This window comes from Abrus precatorius, unplaced genomic scaffold, assembly GCF_003935025.1.
Source record: "Abrus precatorius isolate BTA unplaced genomic scaffold, Abrus_2018 Scaffold8, whole genome shotgun sequence".
NCBI classification, from domain to species: domain Eukaryota; kingdom Viridiplantae; phylum Streptophyta; class Magnoliopsida; order Fabales; family Fabaceae; genus Abrus; species Abrus precatorius.
In genome coordinates, this window is record NW_020874428.1 from 22,609,559 (window position 1) to 22,635,283 (window position 25,725).

Consider the following 25,725-nt stretch of genomic DNA (forward strand, 5'->3'; position numbering starts at 1 on the left):
GTATTTTTAGTATTGTTCTTTAATTAAAATTTCATATTTTTCATCTTTGAAGGTTATAAATTTTATTTTAAAAATTCATAATAATGATAAACATAATTTAAAAAAAAATAAAATTCTAATTTTAATTAATAAACAACACAAACAATACTTAAAAAAAAAAAGAAAAAAACATAAATATTTTGTTGCTTTCACCTCCAACCCTCTATCCTCGTATGCTTTAATGGCAATTGCTAGAAAACCGTCACCGCTCTAGGGAATTCTTGCCATCCAAAAATGTGTTCGTACATTAAATTAAAATTAAAGAACATGTAACTTTTAAAATTTTGAATAGTCAAATTACAACTGCATGACCCTAGAACTACAAGTGATCGCTTCCTTTTCCTGGTGTTTTAAATTTATTGATATTTTTAAAAAATATTTATTTAACATTCATTTTAGTTAATAGATCTTAAATATTTATTGCAAGAAACAACGATTAATAAAATAGTACATAATTTTTATTTTTATTTAATTTTCTTGAAAAGGTACAGTAACAAGAAGAAGTGAGAAAGGGTAGGTTTAAATTTTGAGGAAGATAAGTGTAACTCTTTTGGGCCTATTATTTATAGAGTAATAATATTAAGATATCACTTTTTTAACCATAATTCCTATAATTTAGGAACGGGGAGAGTTAAGAAAATAACAGAGAGGAATGTGAGATAAAAATGAATGATGTGATGAATAAATAAAAATAAACTGTAAAAAGTGTTATAAAAATTTGTTTTAAGTATTACATTAATCTTATTTTAAGATTATTTTAGCAATTATTCTTAAAATTATATTAAAAATAGAAAAACGTCGAGTTTGTACATTACTTTTGTATAAAAAACTATAAATAAAATAGTATTTTACAATATATATATACAAAGAGAAGAAATAGTACTAACGGCAGAAAATCGCAGATTTTTCTTAATTATTTGTTGATATTATAAATATAATATAATATAAAATGAAAATTCGTAAGATGGACCCCAAGTTGAGTGAGTGGCTGAGTCAAATTCAGAACTTGGATATTGAAATAATTATATAATATGGGAGCCCATAGAAGAGAAGAACACAATAAACAAGCTAAAGTATTGGATCACTTTAAAATATATTATTAATAAACGAATAAAGAAAATGAATGTGATAATTATATAGCATCTTCCAGAGAATGAAATAAAGCAACTCGTAATGTATGAGTTAAGTAATCCAGGATCGCTCTGTGGCACAATTTTTCTCCTAGTTTTGAATTTTACTAAGACTTTCTCCACTGTATCATAATTACATAGAAACACATGTCAGTTTATGATTGATAAACAAATGAAATAAAGAACAATGGTAGGGATATAGAGAAGAGGGACAAATACGGATCACAGAAATGAAATAAAATCCATTAGGCTTCAATTAACCGAACCATACCACACCGTCCATATTCTAAAAACGGGTGGCAATAGATTAGGGGAAATTTAATTGGGTAATGGGCATGATAATGTATTTAGGATGTGAAACAGAGCAAGACTCACCCTGTTTTAGCTAAAGAAAGAATCATAAGATTCACCCACTCAACCAGAGAAAAACGCGTCCCCATTCCCTTCCATTGTTCCTTTCCGATTCAATTTCTCTATATAAATACAACCCCCAACCTCACTCTCCACCTTACCCAATACACTTGGAAAAAGTTTAGAAAAAAAAATGACTCTGTCTTCATCTGTTCCACTCTGCATGCTTCTCTTCTCATTCATTTTCTTCTTCACTTGCTCCTCTACCAAACTTAATCATGATAGTAAAAACGACTCTCTTTCCCTCTCTTTCCCTCTAACGTTCTTTCCACTCACCAGAGAGAAACCACTTAAGAACAACCCTCAACAGAGAACCCTTTCTTCCTCTTCTTCGTCATCATCATCGTACAACGTGAAATCTTCATTCAAGTACTCCATGGCTCTGGTTGTTACGCTTCCGATAGGTACTCCACCGCAGCTTCAACAAATGGTGTTGGACACGGGAAGCCAACTCTCATGGATTCAGTGTCACAACAAGAAAACACCTCCTAAGACGGCGTTTAATCCTTCTCTCTCTTCTTCTTTCTATGTCCTCCCTTGCACCCACCCTCTTTGCAAACCACGCGTTCCCGATTTTACCCTTCCCACAACCTGCGACCAGAACCGCCTCTGCCACTACTCCTACTTCTACGCCGACGGCACTTACGCCGAGGGCAATCTCGTCCGGGAAAAACTCACTTTCTCCTCTTCCCAAACTACCCCTCCACTTATCCTCGGCTGCGCTACTGAATCCAGCGACGCCAGGGGCATTTTGGGAATGAACCTCGGTCGCTTGTCTTTCCCCTCTCAAGCCAAAATTACCAAATTCTCCTATTGTGTCCCCGCCCGTCAAACCCGACCCGGAACTATCCCAACTGGGTCGTTCTACCTCGGAAACAACCCGGCTTCGTCACGGTTCCGTTACGTTAACATGTTGACCTTTGGTCAAAGTCATCGTATGCCGAATTTGGACCCCTTAGCCTACACTCTCCCAATGCAAGGAATTAAAATCAACGGCAAAAGACTGAACATCCAGCCTTCGGTTTTCAGGCCCAACGCTGGCGGGTCGGGCCAGACCATGATTGATTCCGGATCCGAATTCACGTTTTTGGTGGACGAGGCTTACGGTAAAGTGCGGGAGGAAATAGAGAGAGTGGTGGGACCCAAATTGAAGAAGGGGTACGTGTACGGTGGAGTTTCTGACATGTGTTTTGATGGTGATGCGATGGAGATCGGACGGTTGGTAGGGGACGTAGTTTTCGAGTTCGAGAAGGGCGTGGAGATTGTGATTCGGAAAGAGAGGGTGCTTGCAGACGTGGGCGGTGGGGTCCACTGCGTGGGAATCGGAAGGTCAGAAAGATTGGGTGCGGCGAGTAACATTATTGGCAACTTCCATCAGCAGAATCTCTGGGTGGAGTTTGATCTGGCCAATCGTAGAGTGGGATTCGGTGAGGCTGATTGTAGCAGATCCATAAACTAAGTAAACAGTATCACACGACGGGATACCGATCGTGTGCGTGGCGGTGCATGTCGTTATCATGCGTAGGCTCACTCGTTTTTAAAATTTTAAAGCTTATTAGGGAGCGGTCTTCGAGGAGAAGAAAGAGGTCTTCCGTGGTGTGTAGGCGTAAACGTCAACGTTTTGGACGGATGCAAGATGTGGGGCTTCGCTTCGTAGCTCTTTCAAAAGAACGATGCGTCAAAGCTCATAATCAAATCGTGTACATTAATCTGAATGAGACTGATGTATATATCTCCATTACAGGGTTCCAATCAATAATGTTGTGTCTATAATTTCTGTTTGTAATTAGATAAGCTTCAAGGAGATACAAAATAAGGTGAAGTGCTGTCCACTAATTTAAATATAAATTTGTTTGAACCCACTTAATTTTATTTTCAACCCATGTCATGTCATTAAAGATCATTAATTTTTATGATAATTAATTTAAAGTTTATTTATATCCATCAGTTGAATCAGTCGATAAATTAATATGTATTTATGCTAATTATTTTGGAAATGTTTGCTCAAAACGAACAGAAGAATTGATAAGTAGAGATGGGTTATTTTCAGATTAACTTGCATGTGTTTGACAATTGTTGCCCCCACCTAAATGATAAAAAGGTTGATCCATTGTATTGTAACTTGGTACTATTTATGAGTGCTAGAAACAGGGCACCCAAGTTGGAGTTCATGAAGTATCTTTATCAATACAGTTACCGATCCAAGTTGTAGAGAGTAGTAGTGTTGAAGTGGAAATATGGATATGATTTAATAAGATACCAACTGATTAATGAGGCCACACACCTTTTCTTAACAGAATGGACATTTTAACAAAGCTTCACCACAACGCCCTCGTGGTGAAAGAGACACAGCATTCATAAAACAAGGATAATAAATATCTAAATTATCTTATAAAATAAGCAACCTCAAATTAAATCTAACAAAAAATTTACTTGTAAAAAAATAACGCAATTTTTAATATAATAATTTATCTTAATTAATTTACTTAAAATAAAATTATTTATCTCGTTTTTTAAAAAAAGGGGAAAAGACATAGGCTTGTAAGTGCAAAAGGGAACAAAGTCAGAAGCAGCGGCTGAGGTAGTTGCGGTCGTGGCAAAGGATTTTACGAGGAAAAAGAAGTGGGGTCCACACATAGGGACAGCTCAGCTGGTTGAGACCGCCAAAGACACGAAATGCTTCCACATAGTTCCCGACACTAACATCGTTCACATGATTATGAAAAACGTGTGTTGTTTAGTTAAGGATAAAATCTAGCTTTTACCCTTTTTCTCTTTAACCTTGGTGTACGTGGCTTTTCTATACGCCTCCATTGTTTCACAATTATTTTCCCCTCCTAAATTACTTTACCTTCAATCAAAGAATAGTTTTCAGTTCCAAATCTTGCCATCCAAGGGATAAAGCTCTCTCTTTTGGTTCGATTATATGTTACACAATTCAAAGTGTTAACATAAAGTAAAATTATCTTCAAATATCTCCGCACATCTTACCTTTACAAAGAGTTTTATAAACTTCTTTATGCACCCATTAATTTAATTCTTTCTTTCTCTTAGATCTCTTCATTACATCTCAATACTCTTTTATAAAGCATTGTTGATAAAGCTACACATGTAGTAACCACAAAACCATGGTGAGGAAGTTGTAAAAGGAAGGACAATAGGGAATGAATAATAATGGAAAATTAATAGCAGTTAAAAGGAGTGATCACTCCTCGTGAACTTTTTTGGCTTTGCCTTGTATGTGATGCATGATATGATAAATACTTTTTATTCAGTGTGCGATAGTGAAATTACTTTATAACTAACAAAGAGAAAGACAGTCTTTGCAACTGGCTCGTGTCCCTTGCTTTGGGTCAAATCTGTGAAGTTTTAATGCATAAAATATTTATGAATCATCATAATAATTATTTTCGTTGGCCAACTATAGAAAATTAATTTCTTAATTTCAGGATTTTTTATTTTTAAAAATATAATTTTCTGAAAATACTTTTTGAATTCAAAGACTCTCTTATCTTTAATTGAAACATCGTTCCTTTATTACAAAAATTTTCATATTACAAATTAGATTTAAGAGACATATTTGAATTATGTTGTAGAGATCTATTCTTTAAAGGTTTGCAGAAAAAAGGAAAAAAAACTATTTTATTGTGTTTTTAAGTGTCATTTAAAGTAACAATACACAAGTTAAAATATATATATATATATATATATATACATTTTTTTATAATAATTCATTACCCGAATTTATTATAAGCACGTAAAACAATTAATGATTAAGTGAAGGTTTATTGTTGAAATGAATAATTAATATTATCATAATTTTTAAAATAACAGATAAATAAGAATAACTTTTATATGAACATCAACTAAAATGAGATTGAAGTTGTATTATGTTATCCTTTTTGAAATTACAAATTAAATAATAAAAATGATTATAACAAAAAAAGTTATAATATTTAATAAATAAAATTAATTATTCTTAGTTTTAGAAATTAAGTAATATTGGATGTTTGAAAATTTTTATGTGAAACATATGAAAGTGTTTTATAATAAATTCTGATAATTTTTTAAATTTATTTTAATATTTTTCTTAGTATAATTATCAAAATATTATTTTTTAACTTATTGCAAGAAATTTTATGGTCAATTTTTTACGTAAGTCTTTGTATATATGGTAAGATTTTATTTTATAAATATTTTTTATATTCTAAAAGTACCTTATATGTATATATTTTTAACGCTATACCAAAATGAAGCATCTCGTAATAATTTTGTTTATAGATGTCACGTTTTTTTTCTCAAGTTGAAAAACAATTCAAATAATAATAACAATAATAAAAGGTGTCTGTAACCAGAAAATAAAAAATTTGGGACATATTTGAGAAGCAAAGGTAGGAACAGAGCCACTTGGACATAGGTTTCATTAAATAGCAGGTCCAAACGTACACACGCACTGAGTGGCCATAAATGAGTTGAGAAGTACATTAAATATTTTCTTGGTTTTAGGCTTTTATCTAGTAATTTTATGTTTTATCTTTTTGGTTGTATGTATATAACTATATAATACAAGTCCATGTGCATATTATATATATATATATATATATAACTAAATAAATATTTGTCTATGATTATATAAATATAAAACTAGAGTTTGCTTTGTAACAAATATTTTTGGGAGAATATTTAATTTTTAAAACATTCTTTCATAAAATTTATTTTTTTTCCAAAATTAATTTATCTAAAGTTTTGTTGGAGCAACAAATGCCTGGATTCTTGGCTTTTCTCTTTAATTTGGCTTTCATTATTGGAGTTTTGTTAACATTTATTAAAAATTATAAAATTAGTTAATTCTATAAAAAAATACTAAATAATAAAATGTTTAAACTTCTTAAATCTAAATGTTTTTATTTTCACTATCAAGTACATAAATCAATTCATGTGAAATTGTTAATATAACTAGTTAACATAACTAATATTTTTGAGTTCTCAAGAATGTAATTATATTAAATATATTTTTAAAATATTACTTAAAGTTAAGTAAAATTATCTTTAATACAAATAATTTAAAAAATTATACTTTTTTTTTATTTGCATGTAACTACTTTCATTTTTAATAATTTATAACAGAAAAATAATATTATCATTACTAAAAAAAATTTTGCCCTAATAAGAGGTTAGGACATGGAACAATTCAAATGAGGGAGAAAAAAAAACAAAGAAAAAGGATAGGGAGAAGGTTACATCACAAATCACAGTGACATTAAAGGAGGCAACCCTGTGGTCACAGAGTGTGGAGCAGATGTCATGTTGAGGTTGAAGGGCATTCCAGAGAAGGATAAACTTTCCAACATCTAAAGGTGCTGTCTTCATTGAAGGAATGAAGAGCGGGGTAGGGTGTGGGTGATCCAAGTTCTAAATTCAATAAGGTACCTAATCACTTTTCAAACTTCACTATGTTAATAAAGCATGACAGAGAAAGTAAAAAAAAAAACAGTAATTTTTATTTAGCGGTTGTTCAGAAGAGATTTTTTGAAAACTATTATTGGAATGGTCCCAAAGACTCCAAACTAGGACTCGTGTCCGTAACACTGTAGCAGCTTAGGTTGCAATAAATTTCATATGAAATCATATGGCTGCTAGAGTCATGATTTTCATACAAATTTTCTTCTGTTAAAAATAAAATCTAGATATGACAAGAGGACTAGATTAAAATGCTTGCAAAATGAAAGAAATTTGACTTCGACTCAACTTCATCCCCTAAACTTGGTGTGACTTTAGCTGCATGTATCTACTGAAATTTAATTACTTGCAATGAATGTCTGTTGATTCAAATAATATTAAAAAAATCACTTCACTTTAAAAATTTGGATTCCAAGTCTTGTGAATACAAAAAGAAATAGAAAAAATTGTTCTTTAGATATATCAATTTAACTTGACTCAAATTAGTTAGGATTGAATATATTTATGAGTTAGAAATACCAATATAGTTCAGGAAAAAATATCCCAAAGGCCCAACGAGACTCTGGGAAATATATACATGTTTCACTTAAGAACATCTCAAGCCCACAACACTCTCAAATGTTGCATAGATACGGGCTGGGTTTGAGTACTGTATCTACACAAAACTACGACGGCCATAGTTAAAAATTAAATGAAATTTTGAAATAGCATTCAAATATGTTAATACAAGTGTGTGTGTAATGTCAGTTAAAAATCAGCAAATTATTATCATTAATCATTTCTCCCTTCAAATTCCCTCCTTCCCACTAGAAATTCCCCTATGAATATTGATCACTTGCTTTGCATATGTATGTTAACTATGAATGTAAGAACTGCTGAAATGGCACCCACCACCAAAACCGAGCCTTCTGAGAAAATGTAGTTTGGAAAATATCACAGGCTTTGATTAGGGGGAACATTCCTCCATAGAAGTATCATCCATATAGCAAAAACATGTTTCTTTCTTCTACAAATCCATCAGGGCACTTTCTTTAAGAATAAACTTGGGCATCCATAGCAGGTTGTTAGGAAGCCATTTTAGATGCAACTGAATCATCTTAGGTAGCTCTCGGTTAGCTAGTCACGCTAACCGTTAGAAGCAACTTTAGCTTCTGGTATTGACAATGGCAGCCCAGTTGCCTCATTTACAAGGGATCACTGAAGCAGACAAAAGAACCTCAATTGCCATTAATTGTATCCACCATACACAAAGTGAAGAGCGAAGCAATCCCAATCTCCAATAACTCTGGTGTTGTTGCAAACAATGAAGCTTCAAGCTTTTTAGGGTGGCATGGGTTTTTACATCAAAACATATTTTCAGATAGATTTCCAGCAATCCACCAAGGCAATCGTCAATTTTGTTATGAAATTTTTAATGTACTCTATAGGCCAACCTTGGCTAAATACTGATCCAGAGAGAATAGTTAGTAACTTTTGATTAACTCTGAAACCGTTCTATTTGTAAGCCAGGTCTGACAATTGTGACAGCTCGGCAAAAAAGGGCATTCAGTAGCCAATCATCTCTTTAGGCGATCTTTTGAAATTTTACTTGATTCATTAACAAGTGCTGTATATGAAGCATAGTCTGTAACAAGTCCTTTCTCAGAATTAAATATGTTAAAATCAACAGTGCTTCCATGCTTGCAATGGCCGTCCAGTAAAATGTTAAATGTAATATCATTTGGAGCCACACCCAAATTAAGCATTGCATCTAACAGCATTTTAGCATTTTTCATCTGACCTTGTTTGCACAGTCCATTCATTAGCGCATTATATGTCACAACTCTTGGTACATGTCCATCACTTTGCATCTCCTTGAGCAACTTGAATCCCATTTTAACATCACCCTTCTTACAAAAGCAATCAATAACCATGGTATATGTTGGATCATCAGGTTTGAAACCAGCATTCAACATATCTCTCAACATTCTTTCAGCGTCATGAACCCTTCCATCTCTACAAAGCCCAGAGAGAAGAGCAGTGAAAGCTACATCATCAAGTTCAATCCCCTCTTCAACCATTCTCCTCTTGATCTCCAACGCCGATTCCAAATCTCCATCCTTGCAACATCCATCTATTAGTGTAGTGAAAGTGAATTTATCAGGCTTCAAACCACTTGCACCCATCTCATTCACAAGCTTCCTAGCTTCCTTCAAATCCCCAACCTTGCAAAGGCCGTTGATCAGTGCATTATACGTAACCAAGTCAGGTCTAATGCCCTCAGCAAGCATCATCTGAAAATTTTTCAAGGCCAAATCAACTTTCCCATCCTTGCACTGCCCATCAATCAAAGTGGTGAAAGTAACACCATTGGGGGCCAAGCCTCTCCTGCACATTTCATCAAACAAAAGGCTCGCCTCATCCAACCTACTCTCCTTACACAACCCATTGATCAAAGCACTGAAAGTGAAAACGTCAGGACAAATCCTCTCACTCTCCATAATACTCTTCAACGTGAAACCCTCCTCCACATTCCCCGATTTACAGTACCCACTGATCAAAGTGTTGAAACTAACAACCGTAGGACGCAAACCCCTCTTGGGAATTTCATCAAACACCAACCGCGCATTCCTAACATCACCACCTTTACAAAACCCGTGCATCAAAACATTAAAAAAATAAATTTTTGGAGGATATCCACAATCCAAAACCTCCAAATAAAAGTCCCAAGAAGGTCCAACCGGTTTCAACTTCATCACGTGATGAAGCAAATGCCCACAAGCCCTAAACGGTAGAGAGAAGTTCTTCTTCCTAACCAACCTGAAACACTGGATAGCATCAGACAAAAAGCCAGAATCAACGTAAGCACAGATCAAAGCATCAAACACGAGAAAGGAATGATGAGGTGGGGGCATGGATTGGAGAATTGAAGAGAACAGAGAAGAAGCAGAGCCGGTCCCTTTTCTGGAAATAACGAAACAGAGGAGAGAATGTGCTTGTGGAAGCAAACGGTGGAAACAGAGGAAGTGAACCATAGTGCAGTAGGAATGAAGAGTGTGGCGAAAGGGAGGACGAGAAGCGAGCCAGTTGAAGAAGGAGAGGAGAGAGAGAGGAGAGAGAGAAAGGGGGTTGAGGTTGATGAGGTTGGTAACATGGCGGGCTGTGAGGGAAGGGAGAATGCGTCTGAGAGTGGGGTTGAGAGAGTAATCTTCAAGATGTTTGGTTTCGGAATTGTTGATGGCTTCGGAGATTGCACAGAGAAGGTCATGGTCTTTGAAGGGATAAGGTGACCGTGGGGAATGTGGAAGATTGGTGCAACCAGAACGGTGAGGGTTAGAAGAGAAGAAGCGAAGGGAGTGAAGGTGATGGGTTCTTGTTTTGCAGAGTTTCGCTTTCAGCTTCACGGCCATGGCCATGGCCAGCTCTGTCTCTTACTCTCACTTGTCTACGTTGTTTCCTAAGGTCTAAATAATGCTTTATTAGGAGCAGTTTTGTCGTTTAATTTTAAATGCTTAATAGTAATAATTATCTATTAAAAAATATTTATAATTTTTACTAAATAATTTTTTATTTGTTTAAAATTATTAATGTTAGAAATTTTTATATAATTAACTTGACTTTTTTGGTAATGAGGAATAAAAACAATTATATAAAAACAGTGTATTTGAATGCCTAAGTAATGACGTAAATTATTTTAAAAATTTATTAAAAAACAAAATGAATAAAAAAAATTAATTTTTTAAATAAATATATGATTAATTTTTTATTGATTGAGAAATACAAAAAGGAAAAAAAAAGTAAAATAAAATGAATATTTAGTTAAAATTTGTGTGAACAAATAATATAATTCATCACAAACCTAATAGTAATTAATAAGTGTATAGTGTAGTCGATCTTTTCATAAGTTGCTGTCACTCTTGTTCTTGAAGTAATATTATATAGTTATTAAAAATATATTTTATCATCTAAAGTGTATATCATATCATTCCCACTTCAAAAAGTTAACTTTTGTCTGTTTTAGTCAACTTAGATAATTAAACTGCAAGACATAAATTGTTAATAAATAAGTTTGATCTCTCACAATAGGTTGCCTTTTTTTATTCTTTTATTTACAAAATTAAAGTGTAAACTTAGGTGTTTTTGATGTTATGTTTTAATTACAATTATAAATTTATTTTGTTGATTTACACAATAAAAAATGATATAAAAGTAATAAATATTGCTCATCAAAGTAAAATATTAATAGAAAACAATATTAAAAATATTTAGAGTACTACACTCGATGGCTTGCCTTTGTGGTAGCGAGTCCGGAAGCGATTGGCGGAAGTTTGAAGAGGAAAGGAAAAGAGAAAATAATTAATATAATTTTGTTAAAAATTATCCAAAAATACACGTGATTATGAAAGTTTTCAAATGCTTATAAATTTTGTGAAAGTTTTATAATTTATTTAAATTTTTCATTTTTCATTTAATAATTCTATAATCATTACATAAATCATTTTTTTATCTCTCACTTTTTGTGAAAAATCAACTTCCAAACAAAATATAAGAAAATTAAGTTAAGATGAAATTGGTGGAAGGGAGAGTCTTCACGTAATGATGACGTTGTAGTCTTATTACCCAAATCTTATCCAAAACTGCGAAATTAAATTGTAAATGAACAACGACACTTTCCCACGCAATGTCATGACTCTTTATTCTCCTACGTACAAAACCTTTTCTCTTTCACTTAAATTGTACAACGACACAAAAATGAATAAAGAATTTTTTTAAAACCTGAATAACTTTGCATCTTTAAAATTAAACCAACCATAACAGGAGGAAAAAAATATTAATTAATTAATTAATTTAAATCGATCTAACATTTTTTACACTGAATATATATATAAATATAAATAAGAATCTTAGCACAAACCAAATAGACTACAGAAAATATTGTTGAAATTATATATTTTTTGACGATATACCTATGTTCATGCATGTATAAATAATAGAAAGAAAGGAGAAACGCACCATGCATGATATAAATCTATCAATTTCCATTATAAAACAAATAATTGGTAATAATACCAAAATCATTAGAAATATAGGAACCGATTGTACACCTATGTACACCATCATAACAAATTTGAGTTATTATTTTTCATGCTGCATATTATTAATTAGCCTTTTAGCTAATCATGTATATGCTCTATCAGATACATACAAACAATATCTGAATTCATTTTTAAATTATACCCCCCCTACTTCTATAATCATTTTAATTTCAGAGATATTTCATAAACAAAAACAGCTTTTTATTTCTTTTCTTTTCTTTTTTGAAACAAAACTTGATCTACCAATAACTAATTTGTATATCAACAAGAAAATCTACAACGACAACTAGTAATAAAAGTATAAGCAATTGAAACATGTCAAAACTAATACCAAGCATTAGAAAATGATCACAAGTCACCATTAGCCATTGGTAAACACTTAACCAAATCAACCACAGGTACTTGCTTTGCCGGTACTTGAGAACCATTCCTCAAAGCTCTTGGATTAACCACATCTTCCTCTCTTCCGCATACAACCCCATGCCTTAGCCAAAACCCTTTTCTAATCTTCTTCTTCTTCACCCTTCCACCACCAATATCAAAACTTACATTTGTAGAGTTGTCAACACCTTTAGAAGACTCTATAAGGCTATTCAAATGCCTTGAAATGCTTTGTACTTCGTATGCATCAAGAAGAGATAGTTTATTGGAGTGAATTGAGGACCCTTCTTTTGATTCCTTGTCCATTCTCATAGCTTCTAACTTGTAACGCGAAGGCCCAGGTGCATGGTGAGTTATTGTAGCATCAAACTCACCCGTATTTTTCCCCTTAGAATCAGAACCATGTTGGTGCCATGCCCATGCAGCAGCCTTAACAATGGCTAATTCATCGTTGTTGGGTTTAGGAGGGTTTGATCTCTCCATGAGAGAGTTGAGAAACGATAGTTTAGAAGCGATGAGAATTATGAGAGATGAATGTGGTGTGAGAATGTGTGGGAAAATTAAGTTCCACGCAATGCAATAAGACAAGTAGGTATGTGTTCTTTTGTGTGTCAAGAAAGGTGTACGTGACTTTCTTTCAGTGTAGTGGGCTGGGTTAGGATGAGAGCAGAATTTAATAGGATCATTTAATTTGGATCTGTACATTGGGCCCACAATGGAGCCCACCTATGAGAATTCGTTTGCTTCTTCAAATTAATTAATTGTTCCGACTTGTCTACAGCACAAGATGCTTTTATTCTTAATACTGATAATGAAATACTATTCTAGGGAGTGATTGATAATACATTATCAAAAATTATATTTAATAATTTTTATAAGAATATTATAAGATCTATTGATAATATTAAATATTATATTTTTTAATAAAAAATATATATTATTTATCCTTAGACATATATTAAAAGACTTAATTAAATATTTTTCCATTATAAAAATTGTATAATTTGAACTTAATTTTAATAAAAAATTATGAAAATATAATATCTACTTTTCATATTTTATTTTTAAACTTTTTAATTAACGTGAGATATTATTAAACATTATCTTTTAATTAAACCACCTAAAGGAATTAAAATAAAGTATGAAAAAAAAAAAAAACTTTCATAGGATTAAATATTTAATTAAGTGTATAACAAAATCAGTATTTTGTATAGATAGGTGGCAACTTCTTGTTAGACTTTTGAGAGGGGTGAGCAATCACTTAACTCGAGATCTTAGCAATTGATCAGGGTGTATCGAGTTAATTACTAGAATTAAAGAAAATCTTAACTAAATTCCTTTTCCACCAATCCAAACCGTCACCATTTTACTGTAATAAATCAAGCCTTAATAGTTAGCCAGAAGGGTTACGCACTAAATCCCCTTTTTTTCTCAACACCACTACCCAAACAATTGAGCTTTATTGCCAGTGAGTCTAGTAGAGCAGGGGTGATCCAAGTAGCTTGAATGGTGGCAATTCGGGTAGCAGTATTAGAAAGAGAGCGAGAATGGAGGGGAAATGGTTGTCACTGGCTGTTACCACTGTTCTATTGCTGTCGTTGCGGTACTACGTTGTAAGCAATTTATGAAATAAAATCGGATAACATGTTTTAGTATCTTTTCCTTTATTATAAACAACTGCTCCTCTATTTTCAATGCTATCTTTACTATCACGTAAAAATTAATTCAAACTTCTTTAAAATAGAGAGGAATGTGATTTTCCCTTTATTAAAAAAAGGGTGTAGAGTGAAGAGTACCAACTAGTTATTTGGCGTATGGAAGAGCCATTACCAACCCATAAGCCATGTAGAATTATGAAAAACTTGATCGATCAAATGGAAATCCTAACAAGTCCGAAATATGTTCGAACCAAACAACAACATTGATGGACATTACGTAACACAAGGAAATGAAGCACAATACTCGGTAGCCAGTGCCACCAATAAACAAGTCCTTAAAATTAAACATCACGAGCCAGCCAAAACAAGAGTGCAAAAAAACCATTGAAAAACAAATTGAACATCAACAATGATCTATGGAAGACACATGATTGTTTGTTTTTTGAGGGTGTTTATCATTTCCATAGAATAGTTGTCTCTGCAATCATGGAAGTAACCACGTATGGATCCATGTTAGACGCAGGCCTTCTGTCCTCAAAATATCCCTTCCCTGCCTTCTCCGTGTCCCTCCCTACCCTAATAGAGGCACCACGGTTTGCAACACCCTATATACACATTCAATGTATTACTAATTAAGCAAATAGTTAATTAATGGTTAATGTATATAAACATATCACATATTACATTAAAAGATTTTTTATTATTTTTTTAATTAATATTCTAAAGATATTAGATAATAATAAGACGTTATGAACTATCTTTGATTTTAATGTCATTTTCTTGCTTACCCATTTAAAGGTATTAATGTCAGCAGTCTCGTGTCGTCCTGTTAAACGACGTTCATTGCCTTCTCCATAAGCATGGATGTGCTCCTTGTGCCTCTTCTCCAACTTGGCAATTGCTTTCTTGATGACTTCATAGCCTCCATTGTTTCTCATTGACTTGGTACTGGAACATTATCATCCACTTATTATTAAGCACCAAAAAATGACATTATGTTAATTATTATTAACCCATAATCATTAACCATGATAATTACCTGTAATTCGTGTGAGCACCAGCACCATTCCAATCACCCTATTAATAACAAATCAACAAGTTCAATAACAAATGTCTAGAAGAAAAACTATATATATTGAAATCGGATGAGTATGGGATAATCAACCTGAATTGGTTTAGGGTCAAAGGAAAGCACCACCCCAGCAATCTCAGTAATCCTCTATTAACACATTTAAGAAGATTTTAGTTTCAGATTTATATTTTTAAAATTAAAAAAAAAATTGAGTAGTCAAGTCTTTCCTACCTCTAGAATGTAACGAGCAACCCATATCTCGTCACCAGCAGATATGCCAACAGCTGGACCAACTTGGAATTCCCACTACACATCATAAAGGATTAAATTAAAAGGAGTTACAATTGAAAAACAATAACATATTAAAAGAAAAGAAATATAAGGGTAAAGAATGATGAATATGAAAACTATAACATGCATTTCAAGAAGAGTATTAGAAAGATAGGTTTTACTTACTCTTTTTAACATATTTTTTTACTTAATTAAACTTTATTAAAATATGATAAAAATATTAAATTAAAAGTAAAAAAGTAAAATTTATATAATTTTTCGTAAAGTCTAATTAATACTTGAAACATATGTTAAAAAAATTGTATTACTGACATTCATGTTTCAATTTACCTGACCAGGCATCACTTCTCCATTAATTCCACTGATGTTAATGCCGGCATAAAGACAGGCTTTGTAATGGGAGTCCACAATATCACGCCCAAAAGCTTTGTTAGCACCAATGCCGCAATAGTATGGTCCCTGTTGAGCAAGCAAAAAGAAAAAATAGAATACATCTACACAATAAGCCAAATTGATTCGAAAAGCTTATCATCTGTTCACCTTTGAAAAATCACAAATATCCTAAAAATAATTTTGTTTCACTGGGATAGATTATTATAAACAATAAAATTCTTTAACGTCTATTGTTATATTACTTTGGTCTACAACAGTTTGCATTTATCATTTAAGAGACAATTGGTTAACTATAAAATTCAAAATAAAAAAAAAACAAAATAGATCCTAAGGTATACAAATTAAAACTTTAAAGAATAAGATTTAAGTTTTTAAAAAATTTAAAATCACAATATAAAATGTAAGTGAACAGGATTATTAAACGAATGCTATAAGCAAACGAATTTTACACAAGGATGATTTACATTAAACGCAAAAACTTTTCATTTTGAAGACTTCAAACATGGGTGAAGAAAAAAAAATTCACCTGCGGTCCAGGAAAACCACCAATAGGCCATCCAATAGGCCATTGTACATCTTTTTGCAGCAAGGTGTATTCTTGCTCGATACCAAACCTATTTGGAGATCATTAAGTAATGTTTAATCAAGGAAAATATAAACAAAAATTTCATGGCAAAAGGTCATTAGAAACTGCAAGGAATCAACATAAGATACAAACCATGTTTCTTCAGCAACAACATCAGGATGGCTGAATATCTTTGCAGCGTTATGTCTCTTGTTTGTCGGAATGGGCTCCCCAGCAGGAGTGTAAGTGTCACACATAACCTACAACCAATTATAATTGAAAAGCATGAAATGATTACACCATGGAAACAAGTTTAACTTAAGAAAGATGTACCTAATAAAAATACGATTTTTCTAACTCATGCAGCATTTAATGCTACAATTTTTAACAATATGTAATATTGCACATATTTAAAAAATTAATAAAATTAACATAGTAAATAAGTAAGAACACACCAAGATGTTGTTGCCCCTCCTGAATGGATCCTTGAAAATTGCTTGTGGACTGTTGTATTGGATTAAGATACACAACATTAGTAAGAAAAGTGTGGAAATGAACCAATCCTTAATATGTAAAGGCAAAAATTTAGAAGAAAATAAAACAAGATTTAGAAGTATATACTTGGGAGAAATGATCAAACGGGATTACAAAAAGAGGCTTCTTGTACTCGGGAAAAAAAAAATAGGCTTACTATAAGATGACTTCACTATCTTCTCCAGGAGCTTGACCAGTGCTTGAACCATCGTAGTTCCACTTAGGAAGCTTGGAAGGGTCATTAACCGGTCCTGAGAGAGTCTATATCCAAATTCATTTTGTATTTGCATCAGTTACCAGTCAAACAAAGTTAAAATTAATCAATATTTTCCCGTCCTTTTGTAGGAATTGTAAATAATTTCTTAAAACATGTAAACCATAAATAAGTCCTACAGTTTGAAGTAAAAAAAAAAAAAGGTTATATAGCGACCTAAAAGAAATTGGCTGAGGTACGCAGTTGAAAAAGCTTCTTCAAACTGTACTAATTGTTAAATAATTTTTAAACTGTTGTTTAAAAATCCAAAAGAAAAGTAATTTTCTTTTATTGTTACTTTTTGTTACAAAATGATGAGGAAAATAAATTACCCTTGCTTTGCTCCTCATGTCAATACCGGATCCACCGACCCTATAACAATTAAAATAAAAGGAGGTAAGTGTTAACAAAGGGTGGGAAAAAATAAAAAAAGAGAACAATTTGAATAGGTAAAAAGTTAATTAAAAACCAAGCATGACCACGGAAGGACAGAGTCAAAACGGAGGAAACATTTAGAATTATGGCCAAACGAGCAGAACGAAACCAACATCAACATGGAAACAAACATTATAAAGTCTAAGAAGGAATGTTATGTAACACAGCAAAAACTAAAAAACGGGAAACAGAACAGAGTAACACAGGGACTAATAGAGAGCCGTGTGATGGATTAAAAGGAAGATGAACAAAGATAAATCACACCCATTAAAAGAATTATTTTATCACACGTAAATGCATGCACATAGGAACAAATAATTGCAATGCTCGTTTCTAAGTGCAGAGGAAACAGAGAACTTGAGTGTTTTTTTTTTTTTTTGTGGGGAGAAACGATGGAGAGAAACTAACCATATGTACTCGGCGATCACCTTCTCCGAGGTGTCGGAGAGGTTAAGATTGACTAGATCAGAGAGTAACGACATCTTGAGGAAAAAATTAAAAACTGAGCAGAGACTGTTCAGAGAGGCTGTTTCTCTGTCACTTCCTTTCTATTTCCACTTCTCGATACAAGGGTTGTGTGGATTTTATAGAGAGATCAACGACTTACACAGAAAAAAAAACAAACTTTTAAGAAGTTACCATAACATAAGATAATTTAAAATATTTAAAATGAATTAGCTCTTAAAAAGAGTACAAATCGGGATAGGATAATCTGTTTTATAAATCTTAAGTGTTTTGCTTTTTGGATATTATTTAAGTTTGCTAATCCAACTATGCATTTCCGTGTATAATTAAACCCAAAGGTCGTTCGTAGAAAACTTTTGAAATTTAAATATATGGATACATGATTTTGCCTTTTCAACTTCAGTAATTACGCTTTCTTTTTTTCCTTGCTCCCTCTGCTAAATATTCTAATTCACTGTTACATTATAAAAATTATTGTAAATGTCTAGATAAGTTATTATATATATTCTCGTGTGTCTAACGTATTGAATGAGAATATTTTCTTTATACGTGAAAATAAATTTTAATTATGATATTATCATGAATAATTAAAATTTGTTTAAAATGTTACATAATTTTTTATGTAATTATCTAAATTTAAAGAAATTATTATTAAATATTTATGTATAATTATACAATTAAAAAATGCTATTTTTATATGATTTTTTTAATATTAGACGTTAAACTTTAAATTTTACACTATTTAATAACTTTTTATAGAATAACATGTTAATTAATTGAATTGTTGGTTTGAAGGTTATCATCAATTAAATTAATTTTATAAATTTTATAAAAAAATTATTAAATACTTCATCAAATTATTTTATTTTAATGATAATATAATTTTAAAATATAAATAAATATTAAATTGTAAATAATATATTTATAAATATCTAAATTATATAAAAGTTAATATACATAACTAAGAAGATAATATAAGCTTAGTTGAGATAAAGTTTTAAAGAAGCCTTTCTAATATTAGCAAAAAAAATAAAAAATTTTAAAAATAAAAATAGAAACTTACAAATAATTCATGATTCTCTATTTTTGAGATACTTATAATTTTTAAAAAATTAAATAAATATTTTTTTAAAAAAAAGTGATTTTTAAATTATGATAAAAATTTATTATTTTTATACTTATTATTTTTTAAAAATTATAAAAATTTACTCAAATGATACCATAAATAAATAAATATATATATATATATATATATATATATATATATATATATATATATATATATATACATAGACCAATGTGGAGGGAAAGGTAGGAATCACGTGTGGTGTGTGTTGGAAAAAGGCATTTACAATTACATTGTTTCATATCTACACAAACCTCAAATCAAATTATGAGTCAATTTTCATTCTCCACTTTTCCTCTCAATTTTCAGTAGCACTTTGTTTACAAATCAACTTAAACGTAAAGACGCTCATAATCGAAGCCCTTGCTTGGCCCTATTTTGTTATCCAAATTTGAGGTTTCAAGTTTTGGAAAGGCTTGCATTTTCGCTATAGAATTCCTGATATTGTGGTTAGTTTGGTATATTATTTTGAACATGAGATTCAGAATTGTCATTTGTTGAAGCCTAACACCAACTACAATATTAGGTTAAGGGGCTCGAAAGTGGATTCAGATATTGTTGATATGTGCAAAATAAATAGCCAAAATGATAGAGATATCGAGATCTATTTCAAACACCCTATCATTCAGGATCCTATACTATTCCTAGACTCAAACGTACCATTGGATTACCAACTAAAGTCAGCAATAGAAAATCAGAAGAATAGCGATGTTCCAATTTGGTTAAACTTCCAGATAAATTGCAAGGGATAAAAAAAATAGCATAAAAAATATCTAACTTAAAAATTTTATTTATTTTTTATATTAATATAATTCTCTTAAAAAGACTTTTTTAAAAGTTTATTTAAACTAAATGAGTCTTCCATGCTCTTTTTTTTTTAATAATTGTTTGCTTTATAATCCTAATATGTTTGTGTTGCACTGAAAATGGAATTGAAGAAGTGGGTAAAATGATAGAGGATAATATATCCAATCCATTCACCAACAATGTTGTTTCCCACACCCTCCAATTTTTCAAACACTAAATTATTGTGCCAAATGTGCATACGACATGGCACATTTTAGCTACATTAATACCTCTCTATCATAATTAATTAATAATACAATATCAAAAGTGAAGTTTTAAATACTACGTGGATATTTTTTTTAAAGAAACTAAAGTAAATGATTCTTATTCTTTCAAGAACTAAATGGGTGAGTCGCTTTATTATATTTACAATGAATTATTAATAATATTTTATTACTCACAGAAAAATTATATGAAACTCACAAACACATTTCATTTTCAACATCACATACACGCAATTTTCGTATATAATATATATGTTCCTTGTACAAAATCTCATTTTTAATTAAATACGTTTATTAATGTCGTTTTTTTCTTTAATCCCAAAGGCCATTTTAAAAGAAAACTTGTAAAACATAATTTATGTGGCTACTCGATTGTGCCTTTTAAATTTCAGATATTTTGTTCCATCCAATAAACAAACTATTATCTTATACACCTCATTTACGCCTTATCATAAAGGATAACATTCATTTTTTAACATATTCTCTCTCTATTTTTTATTTTAATTAAATACTAATTTAACCTTTATTTTAAACAATTTTTATTTCGATTTCTGTATAAAAATATATATTATTTTTTATATAAAAATCTTTATAAATTAATCTTTATTAATATGAAAATTATAACAATATTAGTTTTTATTGAGTTAATTAAATTAAACTAAATATTTAATTTCACTGCTCGACATTATTGTTCTGTTTAGTCCCTACAAACAACATAATTGTCTAAACTTTAGTTTGGTCTTTATATGAAAAATAACATATTTTAATTTTTATATAAACGATAATTTAATAAAATATAATATCATTGTAATTTTGGCAAATGATAGAGATTAATTATGAATATATAGGTATCTTTATTATTGTTTGTACATATAAATCGTTGACTGAAAATGATATATAGGATAATAGTCAAGTAAATAAAAAATAAAATCTATACTTTGGTCTTTTAATATTATTTTTTATTTCAAATTATTAGTTAATTTTATATTATAATCTAATTTTTTTTATCAAATTGTTAGTTTAAATAACAATAAAAAATCACCATAATTAAAAAAGTAATATAAAAATATAAAAGACTAAAATAAAATTTAAAAACTAGTTCAAAGCAAAAATTAAACTTTTATATCTAAAATTATATATGACAGAAGATAATTAAATATTATCTAACAATACGCAGAGGCAGCGGAGTGTACCACTTTCAGTCATTGAATTATTTTTTCAGTTTTGTTAATATTTTTTATCATTTTCAATTTTTTATTTAAAATTAAATCTTATTTCTAATGATAAACTATTCCAAAAATAGGCTTCTCTCTTGAAGTGTTATTTGGTTGTCTTCGAGGGACAGGTTCTTTTGTTCTTTGGCTCATCTTTTAATTGTATAAAAAGAATTCATAATTTATTTTACTCTTTTAATTTATAATATATTGTTCTAAATTACAATAGAATATTGTTCAAATGACAAATAATAATTTAGATTAAAAATATTCGAAAAGATAAGAAAGTGAATGACTGCTTAACGTTCCATAACACCAAATCTTTAACACCCCTATTGCATTCTAATATGTTCCTGATAAAAAGAGGATATTATCCTTACGATATTTTTTTATAATATAAAAAAAAAATTATTTTTTATTATAGTACTTATATCAATACCTCTTTTCCTTATTTAAATTATTTTATAAAAAAAAACTATACAAATTTGTTGTACAATTTTCATTTCTTTGGTAGAAATACTTCTAGTTCTAAGTCACTGGAAGTAATAAAGAGTGCCTTTTCAATATTTGGCTACTGCCCTTTTTTTTGAAAATGACGCATCGCACTAAGTTTACACATTATTTTCTAAAGAGGGAAAGTGTGGCCAATTTGTGGGATTTGTTGATTCTCATATGCGTAAATATCCAATATTTTAAATGGTTGTTTTCATAAGTTTTTGGCTTTTAAGTCAACATACAGAATAACGCCAAGAACATTCATATAGAACAGCATGGAACTAGTGCATGGCCATTGTCCATTGTCGCTTGTCTACTCATCTTTTTTAAGTCATTAATTGACTACTTATAATAATAAGCCAAACCCACTTTTTTGGTAGATGGAAAAGAAGCCTAGCTTGATTTTCTGATTTAGATACATGGTGCTATTATTTATTATGAGTCTGGCATTGATGCTCATCCCTATTACAAGATCTCTATTCTCTGCTACTTATCTTGTAGAATTTATCGAAAGCAACAAATTATTTTGTACTTTTCAGCCTTGCTGATACCAAAGTTAGAGGTTGCAAGGTGGGCAAATTAAAAGTCATCTTTATTTGTAAACTTTTCTACAATTTCTTTTTTACTATTCTTGACTAAGATAAATAGGACAAGAAAAAAATGCATGAGATAAAATTATTCATGTAACATAGAGACAAAAAATAAATGAAAAATAATTAGTATTATATTATACAGAATCGTTAACTTTTACAATAACTACTTTAAAATTCATATTTACAAAGATTTTTAATCAGATGATAATATACAAAAAAAAAGTATGTATTAACTATATCGACCTTAAACTGATATAAAATAATATAATTCAAATTGAAATATATACACACGTGACACGTTTTATCTAACAGCATCTGTCTCCAGCATCTGGTGCCAAACTAGTAATGGCAGGCTTTAGTTTGTAATCTTTATCTACAATTACAGCCTATGTAACTTGATGGTTACTGCTGCATAATTCAACAGAATCATCTTCATTGATCGGTTTACAAGAGCTGTCTGTTCTTGACAAATGTTTTATTGCAACAATAAGGAACATATTCTATACTGAAATTGTTCCCTACTGTCTATGATCTGCACATTCTGGACCATTGAATTTTTTTCACTTTGAAGCTAAGTTCATCTTAACCATAGATTATAAATTCTCCTAGATCGACTTCGCTTTTTTATGTTCTTATTTACCAAGAAATGTGTAAGCAACTTTTATTTCCATGTGTATGTTACTTACCTTTATGGGCAGGACAGGTATCTTTTTACCTTTGACAGGCAAAATATATGCGCTGGAAGCTTCAACAGCATAACAAGGATATCACTTTGGAAAATGCACTAATTTTCTTTTTTTAAAGAGAGTAAGATGCATAGCTCTATGCTTTGCAAACTTTGTACGATTTAGGTAGCAAATATTTTTTCAGTTATAATTAATAATGGATTACAATGTACTGTCCAGTGTGACTTAAAGTAATTAACATCTTATATATAAAAATGAAATGCATTTAATAAGAAAATTTCCCATTTTGAAGTTGTAAAAATTATAATTTTAAATCACATAATCGTATATGAATGATAAAAAAAAAATAAAAGTTAATTAATAATTGAGTTACATGACCTCTTTAAAAATTATATCATTACATTACATTAGACTCTCAAATTACAAGTATCAATCAAAACTTGTAATTAATCTAATTCTTATATATTAACAAAAATTTAGTTTGTGATTTTAACAATAGTAAAATTAATTTAGACATTAAAATTGATAGCATTAAGTCAAATTTATCTTTACAAAATCAATCGATTTATTCTCAAATTTCAATGAACATTGTTAACTTAGTTGTAAAATTAACGACCATTAGTCGATCTAAATCTAATCCTTAATGTTAAGGCTAAAATTGACTAATAGATAACAAAATTAGAAACAAACTTAATTGATGCTTCCTAAAGTAAGGAATAGAAATATTTGATAGTTATTGTTACAACTAGAAGGTAATAACGGTACAACGAAAAAAAAAGTGTTTAAGAAAAAATCTTTTAAGAATAGAAGAGTTGGTACAAAAATTTATTTTAAAAAATCTTGGAAAAATTTTAAAATAATATAATCTTTGAAACAAAAATGAGTTCGATAGTCATTTATGCGTAGGGAAGGTATTAGTATCTTATAACGTCCGTTTAAAATTAGTTACCTAAAATTAATTGTGTAAATTTATTTTAATTTTAAAAAATATTTATTTAATTCCTAAACATTTGTTATTTTTATTTTAGAAGAAGAAAAATTATTTATTGAAATGTTAACTTTGTATTTTAAAAAAAGAAAAAAATTATTTTGACTTAACAGATTCGGTTTCCGCTCTTACGTATCATTAGGTGCATTAGAGAACTTAAAACCGCGTAGTTCTATCTAAAAATTATAAAGTTGGTTGATTAAAATTAAATTTAGTAAAGAATATTTATTTTGAGATTAATTTATAAAATAATATTTAAGATATGAAATAACGCATCACGTATCCTTCGAGATATAATATGAAAGGTGAAAGAAGATGACTGCAAATCATTAAAATATATTTTTATTTGTAAATGAAATATTTGAATTTAAATTTTAAATTATAATTAATATTGAAAGAAAATTTAAAATAACATAAGTTATACATAAATCTCTTATAATTTATTGAATAATCGAACGCAATGTAAATTATACATCATTGTCGTAAAAATTTGTATAAATAAGTAAAGAAATATTTAATTATTTAATTTATCAAAATTAGAAGTATGACTTAAGAAATTTTTAAATATAAAATTAATTTTATTTTGATAAAAAATAAATTTATTTAAATTGATTAAAGAAGATACTTATTTAATAAAAAGATTAAAAATTTCATTTGATAGATTTATATAATATAAAACCTAAGATAACGTTAGTACACATAAGTTTTTGACAATTTATAATGCATAAAGGTAGAGTCGCTACACGTTAGTATTATAAATTGTTTTATTAATAAAATAATTTAAATTTAAATTAGTTGATTTATTCATAAATTAGTAATTAGAAGGAAAATATATCTTGATTTATTATTAAGATAGGTAACTAATTAATTAAAGATAATATATAATAAATTAATATTGCATCAAATCTTGGTAACATAAATACACATAGACTTTATCAATTTATAATATATGATAATAGAGAAGTTATACATTAGTATTATAAATTAATGCAATTATATTATTATTTATTAATTAATTATACAAAAAATAAATAATTTACTATTCATAATATAAGAGAAAGTAATCATAAATGTAAAATTAAATCACATCAATATTCTACAAATATACAATAAATGAAATAAAAGATAACTTGCATAAATAATTGATTTGATATATAAAATATTTTATTCAAAATATAAATATGCATGAAGAAGGAAAAAAATTGTATAAAATATATAATAAAACTTACTTAATATTCTTGAAATTTTTGTTTGCCTTTTGTTCTTTTTCTTTTTCACTAGCCCAATTTTTTTTATATTTTTCAGAAAAATCTCTTCCTCTCAAATTCTTGAATCCCTTTCTCATAGTTTCTCTCCCTTTTTATTGCTAGGATTTTTATAAAATGCCAAAA

General features: G+C 29.8%; 4 protein-coding genes across 4 annotated transcripts; 1 reads left to right on the top strand and 3 right to left on the bottom strand.

Moving 5' to 3' along the window:
- Window positions 1-1,503: 1,503 nt before the first annotated feature.
- Window positions 1,504-5,197, top strand: LOC113846878 (aspartic proteinase PCS1-like). The gene is made up of 2 exons (XM_027475597.1): window positions 1,504-4,117; window positions 4,271-5,197. Exon 1 carries the CDS (start codon window positions 1,714-1,716, stop codon window positions 3,037-3,039), a length of 1,326 nt encoding a protein of 441 aa, XP_027331398.1. The 5' UTR covers window positions 1,504-1,713; the 3' UTR covers window positions 3,040-4,117; window positions 4,271-5,197.
- A 2,360-nt stretch (window positions 5,198-7,557) lies between these two features.
- On the bottom strand, window positions 7,558-10,452 carry LOC113847535 (putative pentatricopeptide repeat-containing protein At1g09680). Its single transcript, XM_027476703.1, has one exon. The coding sequence runs from the start codon at window positions 10,433-10,435 to the stop codon at window positions 8,597-8,599; it is 1,839 nt and encodes a 612-aa protein (XP_027332504.1). The 5' UTR covers window positions 10,436-10,452; the 3' UTR covers window positions 7,558-8,596.
- A 1,855-nt stretch (window positions 10,453-12,307) lies between these two features.
- Window positions 12,308-13,124, bottom strand: LOC113848388. Its single transcript, XM_027477874.1, has one exon. It carries the CDS (start codon window positions 12,977-12,979, stop codon window positions 12,464-12,466), a length of 516 nt encoding a protein of 171 aa, XP_027333675.1. The 5' UTR covers window positions 12,980-13,124; the 3' UTR covers window positions 12,308-12,463.
- Window positions 13,125-14,609: 1,485 nt separating this feature from the next.
- On the bottom strand, window positions 14,610-23,225 carry LOC113847015 (glutamine synthetase cytosolic isozyme 2). The gene is made up of 13 exons (XM_027475838.1): window positions 23,208-23,225; window positions 18,106-18,179; window positions 17,595-17,634; window positions 17,167-17,270; window positions 16,931-16,979; window positions 16,629-16,735; window positions 16,437-16,524; window positions 15,848-15,976; window positions 15,458-15,532; window positions 15,320-15,373; window positions 15,194-15,231; window positions 14,943-15,102; window positions 14,610-14,759 (listed from the first exon to the last, which is right to left on the bottom strand). Exons 1-13 carry the CDS (start codon window positions 23,208-23,210, stop codon window positions 14,610-14,612), a joined length of 1,071 nt encoding a protein of 356 aa, XP_027331639.1. The 5' UTR covers window positions 23,211-23,225.
- Between the last annotated feature and the right edge of the window lie 2,500 nt (window positions 23,226-25,725).